The sequence below is a fragment of the Hypomesus nipponensis genome, chromosome 15, assembly GCF_054491055.1.
Source record: "Hypomesus nipponensis isolate SF chromosome 15, ASM5449105v1, whole genome shotgun sequence".
Classification (NCBI taxonomy): Eukaryota; Metazoa; Chordata; class Actinopteri; order Osmeriformes; family Osmeridae; genus Hypomesus; species Hypomesus nipponensis.
In genome coordinates, this window is record NC_140375.1 from 7051539 (window position 1) to 7075395 (window position 23857).

At 39.6% G+C, this 23857-nt stretch overlaps 1 protein-coding gene across 1 annotated transcript in view; it reads right to left on the reverse strand.

Annotated features, from left to right (window-relative positions):
* ttc12 (tetratricopeptide repeat domain 12) overlaps positions 1–23574 on the reverse strand; it is a 64358-nt gene extending 40784 nt beyond the window's left edge. The window contains exons 1-3 of the mRNA XM_084674985.1: positions 23414–23574; positions 22750–22916; positions 22585–22615 (exon numbers count right to left, since the gene is read on the reverse strand). Coding sequence (XP_084531111.1) covers positions 22585–22615; positions 22750–22916; positions 23414–23468 — 253 coding nt within the window. The 5' untranslated portion in view covers positions 23469–23574. The remainder of the gene's footprint in view (positions 1–22584; positions 22616–22749; positions 22917–23413) is intronic.
* Between the last annotated feature and the right edge of the window lie 283 nt (positions 23575–23857).

Genomic DNA, 23857 nt, shown 5'->3' on the forward strand with positions numbered 1-23857 from the left:
CAGGTCACCATTTCTGACGGCCGTCAGAATGTGTGACCCACAATAAAAAAAAACATTTTTTAAGAATGTGTGTTCCCACAGTAACTGCTTCTTAAAGGTATTACAATTTCGAAAGATCGTTTGGGGTAGTTATTTAATCGATTCACATTAATCTGGAGCGGTTGTTTCTGATTTAGCGTCGTCATAGAGCCATTACCACACAGGTCACCATTTCTGACGGTTGTCAGAATGTGTGACCCACAATAAAAAAAAGATGTTTTAAGAATGTGTGTTCCCACCATAATTGCTTCCCAAAGGTATTAAAACTTCGAAATATCCTTTAGGGTAGTTATTTAATCGATTCACATTAATCTGGAGCCGTTGTTTCTGATTTAGAGTCTTCATAGAGCCATTACCACACAGGTCACCATTTCTGACGGCCGTCAGAATGTGTGACCCCCCCCCCAAAAAAGATGTTTTAAGAATGTGTGTTCCCACCATAATTGCTTCCCAAAGGTATTAAAACTTTGAAATATCCTTTAGGGTAGTTATTTAATCGATTCACATTAACCTGGAGCCGTTGTTTCTGATTTAGAGTCTTCATAGAGCCATTACCACACAGGTCACCATTTCTGACGGCCGTCAGAATGTGTGACCCACAAAAAATATATGTTTTAAGAATGTGTGTTCCCACTGTAACTGCTTCCCAAAGGTATTAAAACTTTCAAATATGGTTTGGGGTATTTATTTGATCAATTCACACTAATCTTGAGCCGTTGTTTCTGATTTAGAATCGTCATAGAGCCATTACCACACAGGTCACCATTTCTGACGGCCGTCAGAATGTGTGACCCACAACAAATATATGTTTTAAGAATGTGTGTTCCCACCGTAACTGCTTCTTAAAGGTATTACAATTTCGAAAGATCGTTTGGGGTAGTTATTTAATCGATTCACATTCATCTGGAGCGGTTGTTTCTGATTTAGCGTCGTCATAGAGCCATTACCACACAGGTCACCATTTCTGACGGCCGTCAGAATGTGTGACCCACAGTAAAAAAAAACATGTTTTAAGAATGTGTGTTCCCACCGTAATTGCTTCCCAAAGGTATTAAAACTTTCAAAGATGGTTTGGGGTAGTTATTTAATCGATACACATTAATCCCGAGCCATTTTTCTTACTTACAGTCAGCATAGAGCCATTACCATCGAGGTCACCATTTCTGACGGCCGTCAGAATGTGTGACCCACAATAAAAAAAAAACATGTTTTAGGAACGGGTGTTCTCACCGTAATTGCTTCCTAAAGGTATTAAAACGTTCAAAGATGGTTTGGGGTAGTTATTTAATCGATGCACATTAATCTGGAGCGGTTGTTTCTGATTTAGAGTCGTCATAGAGCCATTACCACACAGGTCACCATTTCTGACGGTCGTCAGAATGTGTGACCCACAATAAAAAATAAAAAAATTTAAGAATGTGTGTTCCCACAGTAACTGCTTCCTAAAGGTATTACAATTTCTCAAGATCGTTTGGGGTATTTATTTGATCAATTCACACTAATCTTGAGCCGTTGTTTCTGATTTAGAATCGTCATAGAGCCATTACCACACAGGTCACCATTTCTGACGGCCGTCAGAATGTGTGACCCACAAAAAATATATGTTTTAAGAATGTGTGTTCCCACTGTAACTGCTTCCCAAAGGTATTAAAACTTTCAAATATGGTTTGGGGTATTTATTTGATCAATTCACACTAATCTTGAGCCGTTGTTTCTGATTTAGAATCGTCATAGAGCCATTACCACACAGGTCACCATTTCTGACGGCCGTCAGAATGTGTGACCCACAACAAATATATGTTTTAAGAATGTGTGTTCCCACCGTAACTGCTTCTTAAAGGTATTACAATTTCGAAAGATCGTTTGGGGTAGTTATTTAATCGATTCACATTCATCTGGAGCGGTTGTTTCTGATTTAGCGTCGTCATAGAGCCATTACCACACAGGTCACCATTTCTGACGGCCGTCAGAATGTGTGACCCACAGTAAAAAAAAACATGTTTTAAGAATGTGTGTTCCCACCGTAATTGCTTCCCAAAGGTATTAAAACTTTCAAAGATGGTTTGGGGTAGTTATTTAACCGATACACATTAATCCCGAGCCATTTTTCTTACTTACAGTCAGCATAGAGCCATTACCATCGAGGTCACCATTTCTGACGGCCGTCAGAATGTGTGACCCACAATAAAAAAAAAACATGTTTTAGGAACGGGTGTTCTCACCGTAACTGCTTCCTAAAGGTATTAAAACGTTCAAAGATGGTTTGGGGTAGTTATTTAATCGATACACATTAATCTGGAGCGGTTGTTTCTGATTTAGAGTCGTCATAGAGCCATTACCACACAGGTCACCATTTCTGACGGTCGTCAGAATGTGTGACCCACAATAAAAAATAAAAAAATTTAAGAATGTGTGTTCCCACAGTAACTGCTTCCTAAAGGTATTACAATTTCTCAAGATCGTTTGGGGTATTTATTTGATCAATTCACACTAATCTTGAGCCGTTGTTTCTGATTTAGAATCGTCATAGAGCCATTACCATCGAGGTCACCATTTCTGACGGCCGTCAGAATGTGTGACCCACAATAAATTAAAAACATGTTTTCAGAATGTGTGTTCCCGCCGTAACTGCATCCCAAAGGTATTACACTTCGAAATATCCTTTGGGGTAGTTATTTAATCGATTCACATTAATCCCGAGCCATTTTTTCTTACTTAGAGTCGTCATAGAGCCATTACCACACAGGTCACCATTTCTGACGGCCGTCAGAATGTGTGACCCACAAAAAATATATGTTTTAAGAATGTGTGTTCCCACTGTAACTGCGTCCCAAAGGTATTAAAACTTTCAAAGATGGTTTGGGTAGTTTTTTCATCGATTCACACTAATCTTGAGCCGTTGTTTCTGATTTAGAATCATCATAGAGCCATTACCACACAGGTCACCATTTCTGACGGCCGTCAGAATGTGTGACCCACAATAAAAAAAAACATTTTTTAAGAATGTGTGTTCCCACAGTAACTGCTTCTTAAAGGTATTACAATTTCGAAAGATCATTTGGGGTAGTTATTTAATCGATTCACATTAATCTGGAGCCGTTGTTTCTGATTTAGAGTCTTCATAGAGCCATTACCACACAGGTCACCATTTCTGACGGCCGTCAGAATGTGTGACCCCCCCCCCAAAAAAGTTGTTTTAAGAATGTGTGTTCCCACCATAATTGCTTCCCAAAGGTATTAAAACTTTGAAATATCCTTTAGGGTAGTTATTTAATCGATTCACATTAACCTGGAGCCGTTGTTTCTGATTTAGAGTCTTCATAGAGCCATTACCACACAGGTCACCATTTCTGACGGCCGTCAGAATGTGTGACCCACAAAAAATATATGTTTTAAGAATGTGTGTTCCCACTGTAACTGCTTCCCAAAGGTATTAAAACTTTCAAATATGGTTTGGGGTATTTATTTGATCAATTCACACTAATCTTGAGCCGTTGTTTCTGATTTAGAATCGTCATAGAGCCATTACCACACAGGTCACCATTTCTGACGGCCGTCAGAATGTGTGACCCACAACAAATATATGTTTTAAGAATGTGTGTTCCCACCGTAACTGCTTCTTAAAGGTATTACAATTTCGAAAGATCGTTTGGGGTAGTTATTTAATCGATTCACATTCATCTGGAGCGGTTGTTTCTGATTTAGCGTCGTCATAGAGCCATTACCACACAGGTCACCATTTCTGACGGCCGTCAGAATGTGTGACCCACAGTAAAAAAAAACATGTTTTAAGAATGTGTGTTCCCACCGTAATTGCTTCCCAAAGGTATTAAAACTTCGAAAGATCGTTTGGGGTAGTTATTTAATCGATTCACACTAATCTGGAGCCGTTGTTTCTGATTTAGAGTCTTCATAGAGCCATTACCACACAGGTCACCATTTCTGACGGCCGTCAGAATGTGTGACCCACAAAAAATATATGTTTTAAGAATGTGTGTTCCCACTGTAACTGCTTCCCAAAGGTATTAAAACTTTCAAAGATGGTTTGGGGTAGTTATTTAATCGATACACATTAATCCCGAGCCATTTTTCTTACTTACAGTCAGCATAGAGCCATTACCATCGAGGTCACCATTTCTGACGGCCGTCAGAATGTGTGACCCACAATAAAAAAAAAACATGTTTTAGGAACGGGTGTTCTCACCGTAACTGCTTCCTAAAGGTATTAAAACTTTCAAATATGGTTTGGGGTATTTATTTGATCAATTCACACTAATCTTGAGCCGTTGTTTCTGATTTAGAATCGTCATAGAGCCATTACCACACAGGTCACCATTTCTGACGGCCGTCAGAATGTGTGACCCACAACAAATATATGTTTTAAGAATGTGTGTTCCCACCGTAACTGCTTCCTAAAGGTATTACAATTTCTCAAGATCGTTTGGGGTATTTATTTGATCAATTCACACTAATCTTGAGCCGTTGTTTCTGATTTAGAATCGTCATAGAGCTTTTACCACACAGGTCACCATTTCTGACGGCCGTCAGAATGTGTGACCCACAATAAAAAAAAACATGTTTTAAGAATGTGTGTTCCCACTGTAACTGCTTCCACAAGGTATTAACACTTTCAAAGATGGTTTGGGGTAGTTATTTCATCGATTCACACTAACTTGAGCCGTTGTTTCCGATTTAGAGTCGTCATAGAGCCATTACCACGCAGGTCACCATTTCTGACGGCCGTCAGAATGTGTGACCCACAAAAAATATATGTTTTAAGAATGTGTGTTCCCACTGTAACTGCTTCCCAAAGGTATTAAAACTTTCAAAGATGGTTTGGGGTAGTTATTTAATCGATACACATTAATCCCGAGCCATTTTTCTTACTTACATTCAGCATAGAGCCATTACCATCGAGGTCACCATTTCTGACGGCCGTCAGAATGTGTGACCCACAATAAATTAAAAACATGTTTTCAGAATGTGTGTTCCCGCCGTAACTGCTTCCCAAAGGTATTACACTTCGAAATATCCTTTGGGGTAGTTATTTAATCGATTCACATTAATCCCGAGCCATTTTTTCTTACTTAGAGTCGTCATAGAGCCATTACCACACAGGTCACCATTTCTGACGGCCGTCAGAATGTGTGACCCACAAAAAATATATGTTTTAAGAATGTGTGTTCCCACTGTAACTGCTTCCCAAAGGTATTAAAACTTTCAAAGATGGTTTGGGTAGTTTTTTCATCGATTCACACTAATCTTGAGCCGTTGTTTCTGATTTAGAATCATCATAGAGCCATTACCACACAGGTCACCATTTCTGACGGCCGTCAGAATGTGTGACCCACAATAAAAAAAAACATCTTTTAAGAATGTGTGTTCCCACAGTAACTGCTTCTTAAAGGTATTACAATTTCGAAAGATCGTTTGGGGTAGTTATTTAATCGATTCACATTAATCTGGAGCGGTTGTTTCTGATTTAGCGTCGTCATAGAGCCATTACCACACAGGTCACCATTTCTGACGGCCGTCAGAATGTGTGACCCACAATAAAAAAAAACATGTTTTAAGAATGTGTGTTCCCACTGTAACTGCTTCCACAAGGTATTAACAATTTCAAAGATCGTTTGGGGTATTTATTTGATCAATTCACACTAATCTTGAGCCGTTGTTTCTGATTTAGAATCGTCATAGAGCCATTACCACACAGGTCACCATTTCTGACGGCCGTCAGAATGTGTGACCCCCCCCAAAAAAAAACATGTTTTAAGAATGTGTGTTCCCACCATAATTGCTTCCCAAAGGTATTAAAACTTCGAAATATCCTTTAGGGTAGTTATTTAATCGATTCACATTAATCTGGAGCCGTTGTTTCTGATTTAGAGTCGTCATAGAGCCATTACCACACAGGTAACCATTTCTGACGGCCGTCAGAATGTGTGACCCACAAAAAATATGTTTTAAGAATATGTGTTCCCACTGTAACTGCTTCCCAAAGGTATTAAAACTTTCAAAGATGGTTTGGGGTAGTTATTTTATCGATTCACACTAATCTTGAGCCGTTGTTTCTGATTTAGAATCGTCATAGAGCCATTACCACACATGTCACCATTTCTGACGGCCGTCAGAATGTGTGACCCACAATTTAAAAAAAACATGATTTAAGAATGTGTGTTCCCACCGTAATTGCTTCCCAAAGGTATTGAAACTTCGAAAGATCGTTTGGGGTAGTTATTTAATCGATTCACATTAATCTGGAGCGGTTGTTTCTGATTTAGAGTCGTCATAGAGCCATTACCACACAGGTCACCATTTCTGACGGCCGTCAGAATGTGTGAACCACAAAAAATATAATATTTAAGAATATGTGTTCCCACTGTAACTGCTTCCCAAAGGTATTAAAACTTTCAAAGATGGTTTGGGGTAGTTATTTCATCGATTCACACTAACTTGAGCCGTTGTTTCCGATTTAGAGTCGTCATAGAGCCAATACCACGCAGGTCACCATTTCTGACGGCCGTCAGAATGTGTGACCCACAAAATATATGTTTTAAGAATGTTTGTTCCCACTGTAACTGCTTCCCAAAGGTATTAAAACTTTCAAAGATGGTTTGGGGTAGTTATTTAATCGATTCACACTAATCTGGAGCCGTTGTTTCTGATTTAGAGTCGTCATAGAGCCATTACCACACAGGTCACCATTTCTGACGGTCGTCAGAATGTGTGACCCACAATAAATTAAAAACATGTTTTAAGAATGTGTGTTTCCGCCGTAACTGATTCCCAAAGGTATTACACTTCGAAATATCCTTTGGGGTAGTTATTTAATCGATTCACATTAATCCCGAGCCATTTTTTCTTACTTAGAGTCGTCATAGAGCCATTACCACACAGGTCACCATTTCTGACGGCCGTCAGAATGTGTGACCCACAAAAAATATATGTTTTAAGAATGTGTGTTCCCACTGTAAATGCTTCCCAAAGGTATTAAAACTTTCAAAGATGGTTTGGGGTAGTTATTTCATCGATTCACACTAACTTGAGCCGTTGTTTCCGATTTAGAGTCGTCATAGAGCCATTACCACGCAGGTCACCATTTCTGACGGCCGTCAGAATGTGTGACCCACAAAAAATATGTGTTTTAAGAATGTGTGTTCCCACTGTAACTGCTTCCCAAAGGTATTAAAACTTTCAAAGATGGTTTGGGGTAGTTATTTAATCGATGCACATTAATCCCGAGCCATTTTTCTTACTTACAGTCAGCATAGAGACATTACCATCGAGGTCACCATTTCTGACGGCCGTCAGAATGTGTGACCCACAATAAATTAAAAACATGTTTTAAGAATTTGTGTTCCCACTGTAACTGCTTCCTAAAGGTATTAAAACTTTCAAAGATGGTTTGGGGTAGTTGTTTAATCGATTCACACTAATCTGGAGCCGTTGTTTCTGATTTAGAGTCGTCATAGAGCCATTACCACACAGGTCACCATTTCTGACGGTCGTCAGAATGTGTGACCCACAATAAATTAAAAACATGTTTTAAGAATGTGTGTTTCCGCCGTAACTGATTCCCAAAGGTATTACACTTCGAAATATCCTTTGGGGTAGTTATTTAATCGATTCACATTAATCCCGAGCCATTTTTTCTTACTTAGAGTCGTCATAGAGCCATTACCACACAGGTCACCATTTCTGACGGCCGTCAGAATGTGTGACCCACAAAAAATATAATATTTAAGAATATGTGTTCCCACTGTAACTGCTTCCCAAAGGTATTAAAACTTTCAAAGATGGTTTGGGGTAGTTATTTCATCGATTCACACTAACTTGAGCCGTTGTTTCCGATTTAGAGTCGTCATAGAGCCATTACCACGCAGGTCACCATTTCTGACGGCCGTCAGAATGTGTGACCCACAAAAAATATATGTTTTAAGAATGTGTTTTCTCACTGTAACTGCTTCCCAAAGGTATTAAAACTTTCAAAGATGGTTTGGGTAGTTTTTTCATCGATTCACACTAATCTTGAGCCGTTGTTTCTGATTTAGAATCATCATAGAGCCATTACCACACAGGTCACCATTTCTGACGGCCGTCAGAATGTGTGACCCCCCCCCCCCAAAAAAGATGTTTTAAGAATGTGTGTTCCCACCATAATTGCTTCCCAAAGGTATTAAAACTTCGAAATATCCTTTAGGGTAGTTATTTAATCGATTCACATTAATCTGGAGCCGTTGTTTCTGATTTAGAGTCGTCATAGAGCCATTACCACACAGGTCACCATTTCTGACGGCCGTCAGAATGTGTGACCCACAAAAAATATGTTTTAAGAATGTGTGTTCCCACTGTAACTGCTTCCCAAAGGTATTAAAACTTTCAAAGATGGTTTGGGGTAGTTATTTAATCGATTCACACTAATCTGGAGCCGTTGTTTCTGATTTAGAGTCGTCATAGAGCCATTACCACACAGGTCACCATTTCTGACGGTCGTCAGAATGTGTGACCCACAATAAATTAAAAACATGTTTTAAGAATGTGTGTTCCCGCCGTAACTGCTTCCCAAAGGTATTACACTTCGAAATATCCTTTGGGGTAGTTATTTAATCGATTCACATTAATCCCGAGCCATTTTTTCTTACTTAGAGTCGTCATAGAGCCATTACCACACAGGTCACCATTTCTGACGGCCGTCAGAATGTGTGACCCACAAAAAATATAATATTTAAGAATATGTGTTCCCACTGTAACTGCTTCCCAAAGGTATTAAAACTTTCAAAGATGGTTTGGGGTAGTTATTTCATCGATTCACACTAACTTGAGCCGTTGTTTCCGATTTAGAGTCGTCATAGAGCCAATACCACGCAGGTCACCATTTCTGACGGCCGTCAGAATGTGTGACCCACAAAATATATGTTTTAAGAATGTGTGTTCCCACTGTAACTGCTTCCCAAAGGTATTAAAACTTTCAAAGATGGTTTGGGGTAGTTATTTAATCGATTCACACTAATCTGGAGCCGTTGTTTCTGATTTAGAGTCGTCATAGAGCCATTACCACACAGGTCACCATTTCTGACGGTCGTCAGAATGTGTGACCCACAATAAATTAAAAACATGTTTTAAGAATGTGTGTTTCCGCCGTAACTGCTTCCCAAAGGTATTACACTTCGAAATATCCTTTGGGGTAGTTTTTTAATCGATTCACATTAATCCCGAGCCATTTTTTCTTACTTAGAGTCGTCATAGAGCCATTACCACACAGGTCACCATTTCTGACGGCCGTCAGAATGTGTGACCCACAAAAAATATAATATTTAAGAATATGTGTTCCCACTGTAACTGCTTCCCAAAGGTATTAAAACTTTCAAAGATGGTTTGGGGTAGTTATTTCATCGATTCACACTAATTTGAGCCGTTGTTTCCGATTTAGAGTCGTCATAGAGCCATTACCACGCAGGTCACCATTTCTGACGGCCGTCAGAATGTGTGACCCCCAAAAAAAATATGTTTTAAAAATGTGTGTTCCCACCGTAACTGCTTCTTAAAGGTATTACAATTTCGAAAGATCGTTTGAGGTAGTTATTTAATCGATTCACATTAATCTGGAGCGGTTGTTTCTGATTTAGCGTCGTCATAGAGCCATCACCACATAGGTCACCATTTCTGACGGCCGTCAGAATGTGTGACCCACAATTAAAAAATCATGTTTTAGGAACGTGTGTTCCCACCGTAACTGCTTCCTAAAGGTATTAAAACGTTCAAAGATGGTTTGGGGTAGTTATTTAATCGATACACATTAATCTGGAGCGGTTGTTTCTGATTTAGAGTCGTCATAGAGCCATTACCACACAGGTCACCATTTCTGACGGTCGTCAGAATGTGTGACCCACAATAAAAAAAAACATTTTTTAAGAATGTGTGTTCCCACAGTAACTGCTTCCTAAAGGTATTACAATTTCGAAAGATCGTTTGGGGTATTTATTTGATCAATTCACACTAATCTTGAGCCGTTGTTTCTGATTTAGAGTCGTCATAGAGCCATTACCACACAGGTCACCATTTCTGACGGCCGTCAGAATGTGTGACCCACAAAAAATATAATATTTAAGAATATGTGTTCCCACTGTAACTGCTTCCCAAAGGTATTAACACTTTCAAAGATGGTTTGGGGTAGTTATTTCATCGATTCACACTAACTTGAGCCGTTGTTTCCGATTTAGAGTCGTCCTAGAGCCAATACCACGCAGGTCACCATTTCTGACGGCCGTCAGAATGTGTGACCCACAAAATATATGTTTTAAGAATGTGTGTTCCCACTGTAACTGCTTCCCAAAGGTATTAAAACTTTCAAAGATGGTTTGGGGTAGTTATTTAATCGATTGACACTAATCTGGAGCCGTTGTTTCTGATTTAGAGTCGTCATAGAGCCATTACCACACAGGTCACCATTTCTGACGGTCGTCAGAATGTGTGACCCACAATAAATTAAAAACATGTTTTAAGAATGTGTGTTTCCGCCGTAACTGCTTCCCAAAGGTATTACACTTCGAAATATCCTTTGGGGTAGTTTTTTAATCGATTCACATTAATCCCGAGCCATTTTTTCTTACTTAGAGTCGTCATAGAGCCATTACCACACAGGTCACCATTTCTGACGGCCGTCAGAATGTGTGACCCACAAAAAATATAATATTTAAGAATATGTGTTCCCACTGTAACTGCTTCCCAAAGGTATTAAAACTTTTAAAGATGGTTTGGGGTAGTTATTTCATCGATTCACACTAATTTGAGCCGTTGTTTCCGATTTAGAGTCGTCATAGAGCCATTACCACGCAGGTCACCATTTCTGACGGCCGTCAGAATGTGTGACCCCAAAAAAATATATGTTTTAAAAATGTGTGTTCCCACCGTAACTGCTTCTTAAAGGTATTACAATTTCGAAAGATCGTTTGAGGTAGTTATTTAATCGATTCACATTAATCTGGAGCGGTTGTTTCTGATTTAGCGTCGTCATAGAGCCATCACCACATAGGTCACCATTTCTGACGGCCGTCAATATGTGTGACCCACAATTAAAAAAATCATGTTTTAGGAACGTGTGTTCCCACCGTAACTGCTTCCTAAAGGTATTAAAACGTTCAAAGATGGTTTGGGGTAGTTATTTAATCGATACACATTAATCTGGAGCGGTTGTTTCTGATTTAGAGTCGTCATAGAGCCATTACTACACAGGTCACCATTTCTGACGGTCGTCAGAATGTGTGACCCACAATAAAAAAAAACATTTTTTAAGAATGTGTGTTCCCACAGTAACTGCTTCCTAAAGGTATTACAATTTCGAAAGATCGTTTGGGGTATTTATTTGATCAATTCACACTAATCTTGAGCCGTTGTTTCTGATTTAGAATCGTCATAGAGCCATTACCACACAGGTCACCATTTCTGACGGCCGTCAGAATGTGTGACCCCCCCCCCAAAAAAACATGTTTTAAGAATGTGTGTTCCCACCATAATTGCTTCCCAAAGGTATTAAAACTTCGAAATATCCTTTAGGGTAGTTATTTAATCGATTCACATTAATCTGGAGCCGTTGTTTCTGATTTAGAGTCTTCATAGAGCCATTACCACACAGGTCACCATTTCTGACGGCCGTCAGAATGTGTGACCCACAAAAAATATGTTTTAAGAATATGTGTTCCCACTGTAACTGCTTCCCAAAGGTATTAAAACTTTCAAAGATGGTTTGGGGTAGTTATTTTATCGATTCACACTAATCTTGAGCCGTTGTTTCTGATTTAGAATCGTCATAGAGCCATTACCACACATGTCACCATTTCTGACGGCCGTCAGAATGTGTGACCCACAATTTAAAAAAAACATGATTTAAGAATGTGTGTTCCCACCGTAATTGCTTCCCAAAGGTATTGAAACTTCGAAAGATCGTTTGGGGTAGTTATTTAATCGATTCACATTAATCTGGAGCGGTTGTTTCTGATTTAGAGTCGTCATAGAGCCATTACCACACAGGTCACCATTTCTGACGGCCGTCAGAATGTGTGAACCACAAAAAATATAATATTTAAGAATATGTGTTCCCACTGTAACTGCTTCCCAAAGGTATTAAAACTTTCAAAGATGGTTTGGGGTAGTTATTTCATCGATTCACACTAACTTGAGCCGTTGTTTCCGATTTAGAGTCGTCATAGAGCCAATACCACGCAGGTCACCATTTCTGACGGCCGTCAGAATGTGTGACCCACAAAATATATGTTTTAAGAATGTTTGTTCCCACTGTAACTGCTTCCCAAAGGTATTAAAACTTTCAAAGACGGTTTGGGGTAGTTATTTAATCGATTCACACTAATCTGGAGCCGTTGTTTCTGATTTAGAGTCGTCATAGAGCCATTACCACACAGGTCACCATTTCTGACGGTCGTCAGAATGTGTGACCCACAATAAATTAAAAACATGTTTTAAGAATGTGTGTTTCCGCCGTAACTGATTCCCAAAGGTATTACACTTCGAAATATCCTTTGGGGTAGTTATTTAATCGATTCACATTAATCCCGAGCCATTTTTTCTTACTTAGAGTCGTCATAGAGCCATTACCACACAGGTCACCATTTCTGACGGCCGTCAGAATGTGTGACCCACAAAAAATATATGTTTTAAGAATATGTGTTCCCACTGTAAATGCTTCCCAAAGGTATTAAAACTTTCAAAGATGGTTTGGGGTAGTTATTTCATCGATTCACATTAACTTGAGCCGTTGTTTCCGATTTAGAGTCGTCATAGAGCCATTACCACGCAGGTCACCATTTCTGACGGCCGTCAGAATGTGTGACCCACAAAAAATATATGTTTTAAGAATGTGTGTTCCCACTGTAACTGCTTCCCAAAGGTATTAAAACTTTCAAAGATGGTTTGGGGTAGTTATTTAATCGATGCACATTAATCCCGAGCCATTTTTCTTACTTACAGTCAGCATAGAGACATTACCATCGAGGTCACCATTTCTGACGGCCGTCAGAATGTGTGACCCACAATAAATTAAAAACATGTTTTAAGAATTTGTGTTCCCACTGTAACTGCTTCCTAAAGGTATTACAACTTTCAAAGATGGTTTGGGGTAGTTGTTTAATCGATTCACACTAATCTGGAGCCGTTGTTTCTGATTTAGAGTCGTCATAGAGCCATTACCACACAGGTCACCATTTCTGACGGTCGTCAGAATGTGTGACCCACAATAAATTAAAAACATGTTTTAAGAATGTGTGTTCCCGCTGTAACTGCTTCCCAAAGGTATTACACTTCGAAATATCCTTTGGGGTAGTTATTTAATCGATTCACATTAATCCCGAGCCATTTTTTCTTACTTAGAGTCGTCATAGAGCCATTACCACACAGGTCACCATTTCTGACGGCCGTCAGAATGTGTGACCCACAAAAAATATAATATTTAAGAATGTGTTCCCACTGTAACTGCTTGCCAAAGGTATTAAAACTTTCAAAGATGGTTTGGGGTAGTTATTTCATCGATTCACACTAACTTGAGCCGTTGTTTCCGATTTAGAGTCGTCATAGAGCCATTACCACGCAGGTCACCATTTCTGACGGCCGTCAGAATGTGTGACCCACAAAAAATATATGTTTTAAGAATGTGTTTTCTCACTGTAACTGCTTCCCAAAGGTATTAAAACTTTCAAAGATGGTTTGGGTAGTTTTTTCATCGATTCACACTAATCTTGAGCCGTTGTTTCTGATTTAGAATCATCATAGAGCCATTACCACACAGGTCACCATTTCTGACGGCCGTCAGAATGTGTGACCCCCCCCCCAAAAAAAGATGTTTTAAGAATGTGTGTTCCCACCATAATTGCTTCCCAAAGGTATTAAAACTTCGAAATATCCTTTAGGGTAGTTATTTAATCGATTCACATTAATCTGGAGCCGTTGTTTCTGATTTAGAGTCGTCATAGAGCCATTACCACACAGGTCACCATTTCTGACGGCCGTCAGAATGTGTGACCCACAAAAAATATGTTTTAAGAATGTGTGTTCCCACTGTAACTGCTTCCCAAAGGTATTAAAACTTCCAAAGATGGTTTGGGGTAGTTATTTAATCGATTCACATTAATCCCGAGCCATTTTTTCTTACTTAGAGTCGTCATAGAGCCATTACCACACAGGTCACCATTTCTGACGGCCGTCAGAATGTGTGACCCACAAAAAATATAATATTTAAGAATATGTGTTCCCACTGTAACTGCTTCCCAAAGGTATTAAAACTTTCAAAGATGGTTTGGGGTAGTTATTTCATCGATTCACACTAATTTGAGCCGTTGTTTCCGATTTAGAGTCGTCATAGAGCCATTACCACGCAGGTCACCATTTCTGACGGCCGTCAGAATGTGTGACCCCAAAAAAATATATGTTTTAAAAATGTGTGTTCCCACCGTAACTGCTTCTTAAAGGTATTACAATTTCGAAAGATCGTTTGAGGTAGTTATTTAATCGATTCACATTAATCTGGAGCGGTTGTTTCTGATTTAGCGTCGTCATAGAGCCATCACCACATAGGTCACCATTTCTGACGGCCGTCAGAATGTGTGACCCACAATTAAAAAAATCATGTTTTAGGAACGTGTGTTCCCACCGTAACTGCTTCCTAAAGGTATTAAAACGTTCAAAGATGGTTTGGGGTAGTTATTTAATCGATACACATTAATCTGGAGCGGTTGTTTCTGATTTAGAGTCGTCATAGAGCCATTACTACACAGGTCACCATTTCTGACGGTCGTCAGAATGTGTGACCCACAAAAAATATGTTTTAAGAATGTGTGTTCCCACTGTAACTGCTTCCCAAAGGTATTAAAACGTTCAAAGATGGTATGGGGTAGTTATTTAATCGATTCACATTAATCCCGAGCCATTTTTTCTTACTTAGAGTCGTCATAGAGCCATTACCACACAGGTCACCATTTCTGACGGCCGTCAGAATGTGTGACCCACAAAAAATATAATATTTAAGAATATGTGTTCCCACTGTAACTGCTTCCCAAAGGTATTAAAACTTTCAAAGATGGTTTGGGGTAGTTATTTCATCGATTCACACTAACTTGAGCCGTTGTTTCCGATTTAGAGTCGTCATAGAGCCAATACCACGCAGGTCACCATTTCTGACGGCCGTCAGAATGTGTGACCCACAAAATATATGTTTTAAGAATGTGTGTTCCCACTGTAACTGCTTCCCAAAGGTATTAAAACTTTCAAAGATGGTTTGGGGTAGTTATTTAATCGATTCACACTAATCTGGAGCCGTTGTTTCTGATTTAGAGTCGTCATAGCCATTACCACACAGGTCACCATTTCTGACGGTCGTCAGAATGTGTGACCCACAATAAATTAAAAACATGTTTTAAGAATGTGTGTTTCCGCCGTAACTGCTTCCCAAAGGTATTACACTTCGAAATATCCTTTGGGGTAGTTTTTTAATCGATTCACATTAATCCCGAGCCATTTTTTCTTTCTTAGAGTCGTCATAGAGCCATTACCACACAGGTCACCATTTCTGACGGCCGTCAGAATGTGTGACCCACAAAAAATATAATATTTAAGAATATGTGTTCCCACTGTAACTGCTTCCCAAAGGTATTAAAACTTTCAAAGATGGTTTGGGGTAGTTATTTCATCGATTCACACTAATTTGAGCCGTTGTTTCCGATTTAGAGTCGTCATAGAGCCATTACCACGCAGGTCACCATTTCTGACGGCCGTCAGAATGTGTGACCCCAAAAAAATATATGTTTTAAAAATGTGTGTTCCCACCGTAACTGCTTCTTAAAGGTATTACAATTTCGAAAGATCGTTTGAGGTAGTTATTTAATCGATTCACATTAATCTGGAGCGGTTTTTTCTGATTTAGCGTCGTCATAGAGCCATCACCACATAGGTCACCATTTCTGACGGCCGTCAGAATGTGTGACCCACAATTAAAAAAATCATGTTTTAGGAACGTGTGTTCCCACCGTAACTGCTTCCTAAAGGTATTAAAACGTTCAAAGATGGTTTGGGGTAGTTATTTAATCGATACACATTAATCTGGAGCGGTTGTTTCTGATTTAGAGTCGTCATAGAGCCATTACTACACAGGTCACCATTTCTGACGGTCGTCAGAATGTGTGACCCACAATAAAAAAAAACATTTTTTAAGAATGTGTGTTCCCACAGTAACTGCTTCCTAAAGGTATTACAATTTCGAAAGATCGTTTGGGGTATTTATTTGATCAATTCACACTAATCTTGAGCCGTTGTTTCTGATTTAGAATCGTCATAGAGCCATTACCACACAGGTCACCATTTCTGACGGCCGTCAGAATGTGTGACCCCCCCCCAAAAAAAACATGTTTTAAGAATGTGTGTTCCCACCATAATTGCTTCCCAAAGGTATTAAAACTTCGAAATATCCTTTAGGGTAGTTATTTAATCGATTCACATTCATCTGGAGCCGTTGTTTCTGATTTAGAGTCGTCATAGAGCCATTACCACACAGGTCACCATTTCTGACGGCCGTCAGAATGTGTGACCCACAAAAAATATGTTTTAAGAATATGTGTTCCCACTGTAACTGCTTCCCAAAGGTATTAAAACTTTCAAAGATGGTTTGGGGTAGTTATTTTATCGATTCACACTAATCTTGAGCCGTTGTTTCTGATTTAGAATCGTCATAGAGCCATTACACATGTCACCATTTCTGACGGCCGTCAGAATGTGTGACCCACAATTTAAAAAAAACATGATTTAAGAATGTGTGTTCCCACCGTAATTGCTTCCCAAAGGTATTGAAACTTCGAAAGATCGTTTGGGGTAGTTATTTAATCGATTCACATTAATCTGGAGCGGTTGTTTCTGATTTAGAGTCGTCATAGAGCCATTACCACACAGGTCACCATTTCTGACGGCCGTCAGAATGTGTGAACCACAAAAAATATAATATTTAAGAATATGTGTTCCCACTGTAACTGCTTCCCAAAGGTATTAAAACTTTCAAAGATGGTTTGGGGTAGTTATTTCATCGATTCACACTAACTTGAGCCGTTGTTTCCGATTTAGAGTCGTCATAGAGCCAATACCACGCAGGTCACCATTTCTGACGGCCGTCAGAATGTGTGACCCACAAAATATATGTTTTAAGAATGTTTGTTCCCACTGTAACTGCTTCCCAAAGGTATTAAAACTTTCAAAGATGGTTTGGGGTAGTTATTTAATCGATTCACACTAATCTGGAGCCGTTGTTTCTGATTTAGAGTCGTCATAGAGCCATTACCACACAGGTCACCATTTCTGACGGTCGTCAGAATGTGTGACCCACAATAAATTAAAAACATGTTTTAAGAATGTGTGTTCCCGCCGTAACTGCTTCCCAAAGGTATTACACTTCGAAATATCCTTTGGGGTAGTTATTTAATCGATTCACATTAATCCCGAGCCATTTTTTCTTACTTAGAGTCGTCATAGAGCCATTACCACACAGGTCACCATTTCTGACGGCCGTCAGAATGTGTGACCCACAAAAAATATAATATTTAAGAATATGTGTTCCCACTGTAACTGCTTCCCAAAGGTATTAAAACTTTCAAAGATGGTTTGGGGTAGTTATTTCATCGATTCACACTAACTTGAGCCGTTGTTTCCGATTTAGAGTCGTCATAGAGCCATTACCACGCAGGTCACCATTTCTGACGGCCGTCAGAATGTGTGACCCACAAAAAATATATGTTTTAAGAATGTGTTTTCTCACTGTAACTGCTTCCCAAAGGTATTAAAACTTTCAAAGATGGTTTGGGTAGTTTTTTCATCGATTCACACTAATCTTGAGCCGTTGTTTCTGATTTAGAATCATCATAGAGCCATTACCACACAGGTCACCATTTCTGACGGCCGTCAGAATGTGTGACCCCCCCCCCCAAAAAAGATGTTTTAAGAATGTGTGTTCCCACCATAATTGCTTCCCAAAGGTATTAAAACTTCGAAATATCCTTTAGGGTAGTTATTTAATCGATTCACATTAATCTGGAGCCGTTGTTTCTGATTTAGAGTCGCCATAGAGCCATTACCACACAGGTCACCATTTCTGACGGCCGTCAGAATGTGTGACCCACAAAAAATATAATATTTAAGAATATGTGTTCCCACTGTAACTGCTTCCCAAAGGTATTAAAACTTTCAAAGATGGTTTGGGGTAGTTATTTCATCGATTCACACTAACTTGAGCCGTTGTTTCCGATTTAGAGTCGTCATAGAGCCAATACCACGCAGGTCACCATTTCTGACGGCCGTCAGAATGTGTGACCCACAAAATATATGTTTTAAGAACGTGTGTTCCCACTGTAACTGCTTCCCAAAGGTATTAAAACTTTCAAAGATGGTTTGGGGTAGTTATTTAATCGATTCACACTAATCTGGAGCCGTTGTTTCTGATTTAGAGTCGTCATAGAGCCATTACCACACAGGTCACCATTTCTGACGGTCGTCAGAATGTGTGACCCACAATAAATTAAAAACATGTTTTAAGAATGTGTGTTCCCACCATAATTGCTTCCCAAAGGTATTAAAACTTCGAAATATCCTTTAGGGTAGTTATTTAATCGATTCACATTAATCTGGAGCCGTTGTTTCTGATTTAGAGTCGTCATAGAGCCATTACCACACAGGTCACCATTTCTGACGGCCGTCAGAATGTGTGACCCACAAAAAATATGTTTTAAGAATGTGTGTTCCCACTGTAACTGCTTCCCAAAGGTATTAAAACTTTCAAAGATGGTTTGGGGTAGTTATTTTATCGATTCACACTAATCTTGAGCCGTTGTTTCTGATTTAGAATCGTCATAGAGCCATTACCACACAGGTCACCATTTCTGACGGCCGTCAGAATGTGTGACCCCCCCCCCAAAAAAAGATGTTTTAAGAATGTGTGTTCCCACCATAATTGCTTCCCAAAGGTATTAAAACTTCGAAAGATCGTTTGGGGTAGTTATTTAATCGATTCACATTAATCTGGAGCGGTTGTTTCTGATTTAGAGTCGTCATAGAGCCATTACCACACAGGTCACCATTTCTGACGGCCGTCAGAATGTGTGACCCACAAAAAATATAATATTTGAGAATATGTGTTCCCACTGTAACTGCTTCCCAAAGGTATTAAAACTTTCAAAGATGGTTTGGGGTAGTTATTTCATCGATTCACACTAACTTGAGCCGTTGTTTCCGATTTAGAGTCGTCATAGAGCCAATACCACGCAGGTCACCATTTCTGACGGCCGTCAGAATGTGTGACCCACAAAATATATGTTTTAAGAACGTGTGTTCCCACTGTAACTGCTTCCCAAAGGTATTAAAACTTTCAAAGATGGTTTGGGGTAGTTATTTAATCGATTCACACTAATCTGGAGCCGTTGTTTCTGATTTAGAGTCGTCATAGAGCCATTACCACACAGGTCACCATTTCTGACGGTCGTCAGAATGTGTGACCCACAATAAATTAAAAACATGTTTTAAGAATGTTTGTTCCCGCCGTAACTGCTTCCCAAAGGTATTACACTTCGAAATATCCTTTGGGGTAGTTATTTAATCGATTCACATGAATCCCGAGCCATTTTTTCTTACTTAGAGTCGTCATAGAGCCATTACCACACAGGTCACCATTTCTGACGGCCGTCAGAATGTGTGACCCACAAAAAATATAATATTTAAGAATGTGTGTTCCCACTGTAACTGCTTCCACAAGGTATTAAAACTTTCAAAAATGGTTTGGGGTAGTTATTTCATCGATTCACACTAACTTGAGCCGTTGTTTCCGATTTAGAGTCGTCATAGAGCCATTACCACGCAGGTCACCATTTCTGACGGTCGTCAGAATGTGTGACCCACAAAAAATATATGTTTTAAGAATGTGTGTTCCCACTGTAACTGCTTCCCAAAGGTATTAAAACTTTCAAAGATGGTTTGGGGTAGTTATTTAATCGATACACATTAATCCCGAGCCATTTTTCTTACTTACAGTCAGCATAGAGCCATTACCATCGAGGTCACCATTTCTGACGGCCGTCAGAATGTGTGACCCACAATAAATTAAAAACATGTTTTAAGAATGTGTGTTCCCGCCGTAACTGCTTCCCAAAGGTATAACACTTCGAAATATCCTTTGGGGTAGTTATTTAATCGATTCACATTAATCCCGAGCCATTTTTTCTTACTTAGAGTCGTCATAGAGCCATTACCACACAGGTCACCATTTCTGACGGCCGTCAGAATGTGTGACCCAAAATAAAATATATGTTTTAAGAATGTGTGTTCCCACTGTAACTGCTTCCCAAAGGTTTTAAAACTTTCAAAGATGGTTTGGGGTAGTTATTTTATCGATTCACACTAATCTGGAGCCGTTGTTTTTGATTTAGAGTCGTCATAGAGCCATTACCGCACAGGTCACCATTTCTGACGGCCGTCAGAATGTGTGACCCACAAAAAATATATGTTTTAAGAATTTGTGTTCTCACTGTAACTGCTTCCCAAAGGTATTAAAACTTTCAAAGATGGTTTGGGGTAGTTATTTAATCGATACACATTAATCCCGAGCCATTTTTCTTACTTACAGTCAGCATAGAGCCATTACCATCGAGGTCACCATTTCTGACGGCCGTCAGAATGTGTGACCCACAAAAAAAACATGTTTTAAGAATGTGTGTTCCCACCGTAACTGCTTCTTAAAGGTATTACAATTTCGAAAGATCGTTTGGGGTAGTTATTTAATCGATACACATTAATCTGGAGCGGATGTTTCTGATTTAGCGTCGTCATAGAGCCATTACCACACAGGTCACCATTTCTGACGGCCGTCAGAATGTGTGACCCACAATTTAAAAAAACATGTTTTAAGAATGTGTGTTCCTACCTTAATTGCTTCCCAAAGGTATTAAAACTTCGAAAGATCGTTTGGGGTAGTTATTTAATCGATTCACACTAATCTGGAGCCGTTGTTTCTGATTTAGAGTCTTCATAGAGCCATTACCACACAGGTCACCATTTCTGACGGCCGTCAGAATGTGTGACCCACAATTTAAAAAAAACATGTTTTAAGAATGTGTGTTCCCACTGTAACTGCTTCCCAAAGGTATTACAACTTTCAAAGATGGTTTGGGGTAGTTATTTAATTGATTCACACTAATCTGGAGCCGTTGTTTCTGATTTAGAGTCTTCATAGAGCCATTACCACAGGTCACCATTTCTGACGGCCGTCAGAATGTGTGACCCACAATAAAAAAAAACATGTTTTAAGAATGTGTGTTCCCACTGTAACTGCTTCCACAAGGTATTAAAACTTCGAAATATCCTTTGGGTAGTTATTTAATCGTTTCACTTTAATCCCGAGCCATTTTTTCTTACTTAGAGTCAGCATAGAGCCATTACCACCGAGGTCACCATTTCTGACGGCCGTCAGAATGTGTGACCCACAAAAAAAACATGTTTTAAGAATGTGTGTTCCCACCGTAACTGCTTCTTAAAGGTATTACAATTTCGAAAGATCGTTTGGGGTAGTTATTTAATCGATTCACATTCATCTGGAGCGGTTGTTTCTGATTTAGAGTCGTCATAGAGCCATTACCACACAGGTCACCATTTCTGACGGCCGTCAGAATGTGTGACCCACAAAAAATATATGTTTTAAGAATGTGTGTTCCCACTGTAACTGCTTCCCAAAGGTTTTAAAACTTTCAAAGATGGTTTGGGGTAGTTATTTAATCGATTCACACTAATCTGGAGCCGTTGTTTTTGATTTAGAGTCGTCATAGAGCCATTACCACACAGGTCACCATTTCTGACGGCCGTCAGAATGTGTGACCCAAAAAAAAAAAAAAAAGATGTTTTAAGAAAGTGTGTTCCCTCTGTAACTGGTTCCCAAAGGTATGAAAACTTTCAAAGATGGTTTGGGGTAGTTATTTCATCGATTAACACTAATCTTGAGCCGTTGTTTCTGATTTAGAGTCGTCATAGAGCCATTACCACACAGGTCACCATTTCTGACGGCCGTCAGATTGTGTGACCCACAAAAAAAAAATGTTTGTTTTAAGAATATGTGTTGAACAATAACTTCGAGAACAAGTGAGTGGCAAGAGATTCGAGGTTGATTTAACTTTTATCGGTAAACGTGGATGCGGAGCTCTAACATACGTTGCCCATTATAAACCGGACAATCACTGGTAAAAAAAACTTGGTTTGACCTTCGGATCAGGCTACATTAAAGTGGAATTGACTGAAAGTATTGAATGGAGTTTCAATGTGGTGATGTTTCCTGTCAAGGTGGTGGTTCTATATTAGAATCTGCATAGTGCTGATATACATGTACAGACTACAGCCCCCTGTCTAAAGCTGCACAATACAGTATGTCTTTTGGTTTTGAAGTATCTTTCAATGGCTTTTACTTCATACAAACTAGCTACTCTTAGCTTCTGACTGATAAAGAGCCTATTTCACTGTAATATCACTCACCAGGACAGCTACTGGAATCCTGTATGCCTGTCTGAAAAGAAGATGGTGACTCATGAGAAATTACGTTTGTGTAATTATGTCATCCAGTTTGCGTTGTCCTTTGTGTGTGTGTGTGTTTGTGTGTGTGTGTGTGTGTGTGTGTGTGTGTGTGTGTGTGTAATCCACCTGAGAGGCAGGGTCTGGCTGTGAGGGGTTGGTGTTGATCCTGGTTTTGTTGATCAGTGTTTTGCATGGCTCCTCGTCTTCCAAAGCAGCTATATAGTGATCAGCCTTCTCTGCAGATCTCTGCTGGACCTCCAGATCAGATGAGCTGAGACCTTTCACCAGATCACCTGAGAGGTGGAGACCATGGGGGAGGGGGAGATGGAAAGAGTGTGGGAGAAAGGGAGATGAATGGAGTGGGGGAGAAGGAGGGAGTGGGGGAGAGGGGAAATGGAGGGAGTAGGGGAGAAGGGGAAAAGGGGAAACGGAGGGAGAGAGATAGATAGAAGGGGAGATAGAGGGAGTGGGGAGAGGAAGAAAGATGGAGGGTGTGGGGGAAAGGGGAAGATAGAGTGAGGAGGAAGAGAGATGAAGGGAGTAGGGGAGATGGAGAGGGATAGAGTTTGGGGGAGAGGGAGATACAGTAGATAAAAGAAAGATTGATGTCAATGACAAACTATGGATTTTATGTCACATAGATTTCGTACTTTTGGACTCCATGTAGCCTAATACAAGAACAATACATGTGCTAGAGCTAGCTAACATTAGTAACTGACGTTAACATTCATTATCTATGCAAGATTTCTTTAGCAGGACCAGCCAGAATAATATCTTGATAATTACTTACTTATTTTGTCAACGTTCTTCAAAAAACTCTCGAGGTCCTCGACATTTATATTCATGTTTATTTTCTACTTGAAAGCTAAGTTGTACTTAATACAAAACAATTTGTAGCGAAGACTCTTGAGATACTTTTAGTTATTATGACCAACATTAGTTTTGAGCTCGAGAGGCGATCGAGTTTATATGTAACTATGGAAACGGTCACTCTCTTCGAGCACGGGATTGGATTTCCAGTGGTCACGTGCTCCTCCGCGTTTAAACAAGCAGGACCGCTCCATCCATTTCCATGTATCCTGTGTCTTTAGAATTTAATCTTTCTTCACTTTCAGACTCTTCCAAGCAGAAGCGACTTTTCATGTTTGATATTTAGCGGTACACACGTACCTACTACCACCGCAAGACAATCGTGTCTCTCCTGTAGGCTACCAAATGATACCTTTATAAATCA